Raw genomic sequence first — 10135 nt, 5'->3', positions numbered from 1 at the left:
AGAAATGAGAAGTAAATTTTATACATAATAATTCATAATCAAATGCTTTAAAAAATAATTATAATTAAATCATTAGAGCTGAAAATGTTTATCTAAATCACTTAAAAACATGTTTGAAAGTTTGTTTAAAATCACTTTTGTCATTTTTATAATAAAACATGTTTTCAATTCTTCAAAACTAATTGTGATGGTTTGGAAATTACATTCAAAAATATAAAATTTAATATTAAATTAATTTGAGCATTTTCTGAATGTTTTTGAAAATGACAAGTAATTTTGACGATTTTAAAACCACTTCCAAACATGCACCAAATCATTTAAGATCATCTTTTAATTGTATGGAAATTACTTTCAAGAGGGGAGATCAAAACTTTTAAATGATTTTATGAAAACCAATTATAATAAATCACTTATAGGCAAATCATTTTTGTTAAAATCGCTCATACACATACACTTAAACTATGATAAAAAAAATTATTAAAAAAAAGTTTAGATATAATGTGAAGCAATTGTTTTTACCAACATCAAGGTGGAGAAGAAAACTGCCTTTGAAGTTTCAACAAAAATGGATCTAATGTGGCTGTGAAATGTCATATTTTTTCACCAAGATTGTACCTTGTTCTTCCCTCACGCTTTGGCCAGGGTTTAGAGTTGCACCTTTCCCAAAGAAGAAACATATTCATTTAAATGTAAAAGATACTCAAGATCATACAAAGCAAAGTTGTCAAATTCTAAAGAAGTTGACTTGAACAAACAACTGGCTCTATCTAACTGCCCTCTTGGACTGGAAAAATTGATAAAGTTTAAATCAAGTCATTGACAACATGAACTCAAGGCCAAACTGAAGTTTCTAGTAATATCCACTCGAGGAAAGAGGGGAAAAAGACCATACTTTGAAATTCCCCAGGAATTGCAACGGTGTTTTCATCATTCTGACTCCTCCATAGCATCGCCTCCTTCGATTATTTCCACCTTTTCCTTCAATGGCATAATCTTTGTCAGCAGAACCTCTGCAGTTAAAGAAAGCGAGAGTCATCAGTAGAGCAATGGGTAAAGTAGGGGATATGGAAAGAGAAACCAAACATGAAAGTATGCGGAAGAGTAGAGTAAACAAGTGATTAACCCGTTTTCTTGGGGAAGGAATAACCCCTCGAACTGACATACGTTCGAGGATTCGGCAAGAGGTGGTTTCTTAAATAATCCTTTTGACCCTGCAACACCCAAAGAAATAAACATACAATAATCTCACATACTTTTTGGATGCTTCCCTACTATCTTCAAGGAGATCGAGAAACCTTAAGATCACAAACCTTGGTTATAACACAAACATCAACGTTACTTCCACTCCCCAAATCATTAAATATACCAGAACATATCGCCTCAGTTACAAGTCGAATCCCTTCATCCCTCTGCAACAAGGAAATAAAAATCCCACCAATCACCATGCCAGATAAAAAAGGAAAGAATGATTGCCACAACTAAGATACACCATGTTGCTAAATTCATCTGTATCTATATAACCACGAGACATGAACTTACAGTCAGGCCTTCTTTGTACTTCGATTCAAATACAGCCATGGCAGCTAGAGAACCCGATCCCATTGTAGCAAATGGCAAGGTATCAGTGGATCCATGAGGATAGATCTGCAGATGAAGTATAGCATTAAAAGAACGCAATTTATGAAACCCAAAATTGTTTGTTTTCCAGGACAAAACTCACAGTATGTAAATGAGGTCCAGTAACATCAACCCCACCAAGCACCAAAGCGGCTGAAACATAACCTCGATAACTGGAGAAGACAATGGATGGGAAGACTTAAATCTCATGCTACAGATAGATGAGAGATATGGAAAAAATCCCAAATAGACAAAAAAGGCTACCCAAAAAGGTGTTTCTTGAGAAGGGTCAGTGCGGTAACAACTCTTGATTCTCGACCAGTGTGGTAACGATGCAATTGCAATTGGGAGCTAACCATGTCTTAAAATATTGCAAGAATAATAGAATTAGTTCTGTCTGAGAAACAATATTGACGAATTTTAACATGTAGTAGCAAGATGTCACCAATTACCTGTTACTGCCTCTGTATCAGCCGCAGTTCCTGCTCCACAACAATAAATGTTTGGTGCCATGTAATGAATTTTCTCACAGTTTTTGTCAGCAACAATAGGGCCTTCGGTAGCACGTGTATCTGCCCCAAGAATAACACCATCCTGAAGCAAACCAGGAAGAAAAAATACAACATTATTTTGAATTTACTAAAGAAGCTTCGGTGCATAATAACATAATTGAAAACAAGAAACCATGCAGGGACAAGTGTTACATTTACTAACTAATTTGACCTGACTATTCAATTCAGTCATCTTCTAAAAAATGATGTACATTATCAAGAAGGTGAATGCTTAAATAATTTCTTCAGACAATGCAACCAGAAGTTAGCAATTTTAGTACCATTAAGACTTTTCCCCAATAGCTTTTTATTTTTCCATATAAAACAGATCTGCTAGGCTTCGATATATAGGCATTAGGAGATATTGGAAGAGTGATGAGAAATTTCTAGTGGGAAGAGCTCAATGAGGAAAAACGGTCCCCATTTAGTTAAGTGGGAGGTGATGGTGAACTGGTGGGACTAGAAGGATCTGGGATTTGCTTGAGATTACATAATGAAGCTCTTCTGGCAAAATGGTTGTGTCAGTTCTTCATGGAGCACAATGCTTTGAAGAACACAGTTATTGTGAGTAGATATGAACCACACTCATCTAAGTGGGTTTCAGGTGGTGGGTCTAAGAACACTACACTAGTAGAAAATTGAAATCTTTTGGAAGTTATTACCTCTAAATTTCTTTTCTTTTCTCAGCTTATAACTTGTTCCATTGGGGATGGCTCAAAGGTATACTTCTGGAAGGATTGATGGGTGAATGATAAGCCCCATTGTGCATTGTTTGGCAGTTATACTATCTCGCCAATAAGTGGTTTGCATAATGTGTTTAATTTTTCCCTTCTTATTCAATCTCCACAGGTTTTCGTCATCATTTTTCCAAATGAGAGACAACAAAAAGGGTGGTACTTCTTTCCCTCCTTTAAGACTAGCAGCCCTACCTAAGGAGAAGGAGGTTAGGATTTGGACCCCCAATCCAAATTTGTCTAGCAATTAATTTCTCCACAATTTATCTACCCCTTTCCATCCCAAGCTGATTCTGCTTTCTCCTTTCTCTGGAAAGTTAAAAACCCAAAGGTCAAATTCTTTGAGTGGTACTTGGTAGTTTTACATGGGAGTATCAATACCATGGATCACGTTCAAAGACAATATTATGTTGTGTTGCACAAGCAATCTTTGAAGGCAACAAGAGGACCTTAATCATATGCTTTGGGGTTGCTAATCGGTTCGATATCTTTGGTGTTAGTGAATGAGCTTTTTTATATATATATATATATATATTTTTCTATGTCCTTGTATATTCTTTCCAATTCTTTTAATGAAAGCTCCATATCTTACCCAAAAGGTAAAATATATATGAGCACTGGGGGCAGTCTTACTATACCAATAGCATAACTTGAACTCCCAATGCTAGTAACTCAAGCTGGCTTTGCTTCCCATTTTCTCTTCTAAAAGTTTCCCATTGGATGTGGTATATTTATAATTGAACATAGACAACGACTAGCATTATGCCATAATTGGTTACTGAAACTTCATCATACAACAAGCAAAAAGGTGCTCATCATAAATAAATCAAGTTTCGTATACACTCCTAAATTACATTTGCAGTTCTTCAATGGAAAATCGCTCCTTACAAGGCTTACCAATGTCAATTCACAACCTCAGACTTCATTGTAGAAAGACTAATTAAGGGAAACTAAAAAAGGCCAATTTTCTGAAACTAATAGAGAGAAAAGAGAACTCAAATTACAAAGAAAGGTAAGACATTTCCAAATATTGATAATGGTGGCAACGGATCTCTACGATATTAATGGCTGGAAAAGACAACATTTGGCAATTGAAAAATAAGATTGACCTATGTAACACCCTAAATGTAACTGATTACCTCGAAGATTAAACCCACAATGGTAGTTCCAGTCTTAAGGTAAGACGGAGATTTAAGACCCTTCTTTGTAAGCATATCATTTCTTCTGCAGAGATCAAAACTAAACCCACCCTTGGGAGGAACATCAATTACAGAGGTAGACATAGCTAAATTTCAAGTGCACCTACAAAGTCGAAACAAAATATGAACTGCTTTCAAATCGAAAATAAACAGAGAGAGAAAAATCAATCAATCACCCCCATAACTTTTTACAATATGCTGTCAAGAAGCCAACTAAATCATTGTTCCTAATACTGAATCAAACTAACGGGTCGCTACACCCAGAAATAAAACCTCAGAAATCTAACATTTTCAAGCAATAGAATATCAACTTTAAAAACTAAAAAAAAAATAGTGCATTATCTCAAATTCAGCTGCGACTCATAAACCAGAGTAAGCAGATTAAAATGGCAACATCAAAGAGTTGAAGACAAAGACAAAAATAACCGGAAGACTCAGATTTGTAAAATTCGAACTGAAGGGAGAATCCAATGGAGTACAAAACCCAGAGCTTATAAGTCATAAACACAACATTCGAGATTGGACTCAAATACTGGAACATTGAGTGTTCAATTTTGAGATTGATGGCTCGTCTTAAATCCCAAATAAAAAAAAATAAAAAAAATAATCGCGAACCAGTTGAGAGAAGAGGGAAATTACCCTTGCTGTGAAGCTACTGCCGCCACCGACGGAATTTGATGCTAGCGTCGAGGAGGGACGCCGTCACCGAATGCCTCCGTTGCTCGTTACTTAGATGGAGAAGCGTTGGTCGGTGGTTGAGGAACGCCGGAGTGTTGGCCGGGAGAGTAAAGAAGAAAAGAAAAGAGGAGAAGAAAGGAATCCGGGGGTTCACAATTAGCGAAGAATTAAGACTTTTTTTTAAATAATGTTTTCTTAATAAATAATTACAAAAAAATAGGGTTGGAGAGAAACAATTTCAGGTGTTTTGAGAAACTATTGACAAAAATAGGCTAGTGGAATTGTATATCGGGTACACAACTTCCATGTGGCATACTCGTGTATACGGTACACGAGTACCGTTTAATCCAGTCAGCATCACGTCGGCTGACTAGTTGACCGGTCAAGCAAACTCGTGGACCCGGTCCACGATTTGCTTATAATTTTTTTTCTTTTTTTAAAGTTTGTTAGACTATTTTTTTTAATTGTTAAATTTAATTATTAAACTTAATACCTTCATTATTAAACTTAATTATATATTTAATCTATAATGAAAATATCTTGCACTCATATAAAAAAAATAACATGATATTAAAGAATATTTACAATTAGTTCTTTAATTTACAATTTGAAAATGATACAATGTATGATTTAAAAATGACCCCTCGGCCCTTACCTCTCATTGGGTTGTCTTCATGTTCCTATAAATTAGGTTTGCCCTATTGTCGCTGTCGTCTATGATGAATACGTTTTCGATCGGTGTCAGCAACATTGTGTCGTCTTGTTTGTTGAATAATACCTTCTACGTTGACCAATGTTTGCTTGCTGACACATTGAACCCAATTCTAGTAAGTTGTTCTCCACTGAATATTGTTGAACATTGCCGATAAAATTATTCTGTACAATAAAAAAATAAATATTAAACAATATTCATATCATATATATGGAAAATGTCTGATTTTAGATCTCTTATCATGCAGTAATAGTAAGCGTCGTGAGGTGTGATAAATCACCTCGTGATCGAATTGTAACAGGGAAAGTAGTCGTCTGCTACAGCTGGCCCATTTGTTAATTCTGTTGGTGCACAACGATCATGTTGTCCATGTCAGTAGGATACGTGCTTACCTTTTAAATCTATCCGGTGTAGTGTTGAGAGTATATAGGACAACGAAGGTATCGTTTGTCGCAGACCGAACTGTCTTAGGACACGATCTGGATGATGTCACTTTACTATATGAAAGCATATAAGAGGGTCAACGGTCAACCAGATGTCTTCACCATCACAACAATAATCAGGTAAGGATGACCAAATCTGTGTGTATGGCATCCAAATAACCTGACAAAAAAAAATAATAAGTATACATATAAAATATTTTAATATTCATTTATATACATATTTACTACCTGATTGTGCATCAGCATGTCGAATATTTTTATGCACACGAGCAACATATTTGCTGATTATTCATATTTGCTGATTATTCAGAGACAGCTAATACACCACTCCATCTAAAATTATAAAAAAAAATACAATTAATTTATATTCTTACATAAAATGGTAACGAAATAAGTATATAAATGAAATAATACCTGGCACTAAGTGGACGATGATCTGGGGCCTGTAGTTGGACTTGTGATACTATAATTGGAAATCAATCATAAGCCCATACTTGTAATAGTATCAGTGGCCCCGCTATTTCCAACACTTGTGCATTGGAAGCCCGACAAAGTTCTCTATACAACCATGCAAGACATGCACCACCCCACGAGTACATACCAATGTGCTCGAAATTAGACAATAATGGGAGGAACATGAGATACACCAGAGTATTTGACTTGTCAGCAAATAAAAATCCTCCAATAAGCCGCAGGATGTATGCTCGTGCGTACCTATGTATGTTGATGTCATCGGCATTGGGAGGTAATTCTGGAAACTGGGACACCAACCAAGAGATACTCAATCTTGATCCCTTCAGATCCTCTGATAGAATTCCTAAGAGCTCTTCACAAATGTTCTTCCAATCATACTGTAGTGAACCTGTCAATGGTTGCTCGTCTACTCGTAACTCAAATTGAATGGCAACATCCTGTAGCGTAATCATACATTCTCCACAAAGCAGGTAAAATGTGTGGGTCTCTGGTCTCCAGCACTCAACTAGAGCAGTAATAAGATGACAATCATGCTGGATGAAACCAATTTGTGCAACCCTAAGAAAACCTGTCTGCTAAACATATGGAATAATGCAATGATCAAATGGGATAATATGTTGTGTAGGTTCCTCCCTTCTCCGATAACTCAACACTATAGTGGAAGAACTATCTCATACTGTCTGTGAACGATGCACATTTTTTTGGAACAATTATACAGGATTAGAAGGACTAGGCTCAATTACCTAAAAAGTTCAAATTACATTACATAATAAAATCCATGACATAAAAGATACATAAAAAAATACAATTACATAACATAAATTTATTACATAAATTCATTATAAATACATAAAGAATACAAGTACATAAAATATACAATTACATGAAAATTATAAGTACATAAAGAATACAAGTACATAAAACTTGCAATTACATGAAAAATATAAACATATAAAGAATACAAATACATGAAATATACAATTACATGAAAATAATAAATACATAAAGAATACAAGTATATAAAATATACAAGTAAAAAAAAATACACCTAATGACCCGAAGACGACGAAGTACCCAATGTACGGTGTGGACAAGTGCGTCTGTTATGTCTTTCTCTTTTACAAATTGTACATCACACTTTTTGGCTTGCTTCTCTCCAATCCATTTCATTATGAATGCACGTACTTTTTGGCCGACCTTGTTCTCTTATTAAGTCCGCATTTGGATGAACTTTTGTAAATGATAATTCTGACTAATAATCTAGGTGTTGAATTGGATGGAAGCAGCCTTCATAACAACGCTTGAAATTGGACAATTTGTAGCATTCATCAATAAGTGGTAGGTATGTCATACATATGTAATTACAAACTGCAATTACATGGGAGCATGGAATCTTGAATGATTGTCACTTATTACAAGAACATGTCCTTCTTTCAAGCTTAAAACTTGAATGTGTTGTCCTTTATAGGAAGAAATCATACTTATGCCAGTTTATACTTCAAAAGTTTGACTTTACCTGTCAATGGATGTCACCGTATGTGCAGATGCTCGTTTTTCCCACCTCTTCAGTTTTTTTAGGGCATATTCTGTATATATGTCCCCACGATCGAGTGCTTCACTGATTTCTTGTCTCTGGCATTCAAAATACAGTATTGTGAGATAGAATGTTAGCCTAACCAAAGAAGTAATTGCTAACATTCTAGCACCTTTGAAAATATCGTTCATGCATTCAGCTGCATTTCTTGTCATCCACTCATAGCGGTACCCACCGTCATGTGACTGTATCCATTTTTCCAAGTCAATGTCTGAAAAAAATTCAAGACATTTAAGGTGCAATTGTTTCAATTATTTCATGCATCGGATGAACTTACGCTTTTGGTGTTGATTTCTGACCTTAAACACCAAATTTTTTAGTTGCTTTGATTTGTATTTTGTATTGAAATTACTGGAAACATGGCGAAGACAATATCGGTGGTATGCTCTGAGCTCACTCCAACCAATTTCTTCATTATTAATTGCAGCAAGAATGCCCTTGTGTCTATCAGAAATCAAGCAAATATGGGTAACATATTCATAGCAAAAGCAAGGAAAAATATATGTTCGTTTGCATCAATAGATAAGGCTGTCAATAATTTTCCCTTATACTTGCCATAGAGATGAGTTCCATCAATCTGGATTAATGGCCTACAATGGTTGAACCTTTCTAGACCAAAAGACCAAAAAACTCATCCAAAAATAGTCGTATCTGGCACATCAGAGGTAAGGAAAACCAATATGTTCGTGTTCCTGGATTGTAATGAACAACAACACTCAGCCAATACGGAAGCTCCGAATATGATTTCTCCCAATCGCCAAACACAACAATCAATGCTTTTCTCTTGGCTTGCCACACCCGTCTATAATTGACATTATAGCCATATTATTTTTTAATGGCTTCTTGGAGTAGGACCACAGGTACTCCAGGATCAGCTCTAACCAAATTTTGAATTTCAATACTCATGAAATTTGAATCAAGCTGTGAATGATCCTGTGTCAATTCTGAAAACAAACATGAGTGTTCTCCTTGAAGTTTTGTGATTTCGAACATCCCATGAGTTTTGCACCGACATGTCTGTAGCCTCCAAGCACAACCGTCACTCCATGATTTACATTTAACATACCAAAAATCCTGATTTGATTCCACTACGAAAATTTCTTAGTGTTCTGTCACACAATATTTTTTTACGGCAAGTTGTAAATCTTCTTTAGTTTAAACAACATTTCTTTTTGTATTAACTACAGGCTCCTACATTCCTTTCTTCCAAAGTAGACCCTAGTTCACCCGTTGATTTGTCATTTTCCAATATATTTGGGTGAATATTTCTGATGGTACCAATTCAAGATCATGTTCACCATTACTGTCGTTTCCAAATAATTCATCAACTTCAACGTCAATGTCACTATTTCCATCATTTTCAAGTTCAAGAATTACTAAATCTTCAGGACGCATCGACATATTTATTATGATTTTTTCAATAGTTGACAAAAAATAGGTTAATATGTCAACCCAACAAAATCTAATTTTTAAGTTTAAATCTAAATATTATACATTTAAATAAGCCCAAATCTAATAGTTATAAACTATATATTTAAATCGGCCCAAACAAATAAAAAAATATAAGATCTAAGATTTAAGATCTACAAACATATAGCTATAAGATCAGCCCAACAAATAAGATCAACCCAACAAATTCATATATTTCTAAGTTTAACATATATATATTTCTAAGTTTAAATCAGCCCAAACAAATAAAAAAAATATAATATCTAAGATTCAAGATCTACAAACATATACATATAAGATCAGCCTAACAAATTCATATATTTCTAAGTTTAACATACATATATTTCTAAGTTTAAATCAATCCAAACAAATAAAAAAAATATAAAATCTAAGATTTAAGATCTACAAACATATACATATAATATCAACCCAACAAATTCATATATTTCTAAGTCTAACATACATATATTTCTAAGTTTAAATCAGCCCAAACAAATAAAAAATATAAGATGTAAGATTTACCAAAAGAATTTTATTGAAAAACATACCTAAAATATATTTAAAAACATATATACAGATCTAAGATTTACCACATAAATATAAGATCAGCCCAAACATACATATATTTCTAAATTTAAAATATATTGAAAAACAACTAGAGAAAGAATTTTACCACATAAGTGA

At 34.3% G+C, this 10135-nt stretch overlaps 2 protein-coding genes across 2 annotated transcripts; both read right to left on the bottom strand.

The window, feature by feature from the left end:
- Window positions 1-474: 474 nt before the first annotated feature.
- On the bottom strand, window positions 475-4965 carry LOC120085242 (proteasome subunit beta type-7-A-like). Its single transcript, XM_039041143.2, has 10 exons — window positions 4741-4965; window positions 4042-4204; window positions 2070-2211; window positions 1882-1978; window positions 1721-1790; window positions 1540-1644; window positions 1311-1409; window positions 1124-1211; window positions 893-1010; window positions 475-657 (listed from the first exon to the last, which is right to left on the bottom strand). Exons 2-9 carry the CDS (start codon window positions 4183-4185, stop codon window positions 928-930), a joined length of 828 nt encoding a protein of 275 aa, XP_038897071.1. The 5' UTR covers window positions 4186-4204; window positions 4741-4965; the 3' UTR covers window positions 475-657; window positions 893-927.
- Window positions 4966-6410: 1445 nt separating this feature from the next.
- LOC150033804 (serine/threonine-protein phosphatase 7 long form homolog) lies at window positions 6411-9403 on the bottom strand. Its single transcript, XM_090317080.1, has 3 exons — window positions 9281-9403; window positions 8086-8187; window positions 6411-6980 (listed from the first exon to the last, which is right to left on the bottom strand). Exons 1-3 carry the CDS (start codon window positions 9401-9403, stop codon window positions 6411-6413), a joined length of 795 nt encoding a protein of 264 aa, XP_090173206.1.
- Window positions 9404-10135: the final 732 nt, after the last annotated feature.

The sequence above is a fragment of the Benincasa hispida genome, chromosome 9, assembly GCF_027475165.1.
Source record: "Benincasa hispida cultivar pf3 chromosome 9, pf3_genome.v1.1, whole genome shotgun sequence".
In the NCBI taxonomy this organism is placed as follows: Eukaryota; Viridiplantae; Streptophyta; class Magnoliopsida; order Cucurbitales; family Cucurbitaceae; genus Benincasa; species Benincasa hispida.
This window is presented reverse-complemented; position numbering and strand designations above follow the sequence as displayed.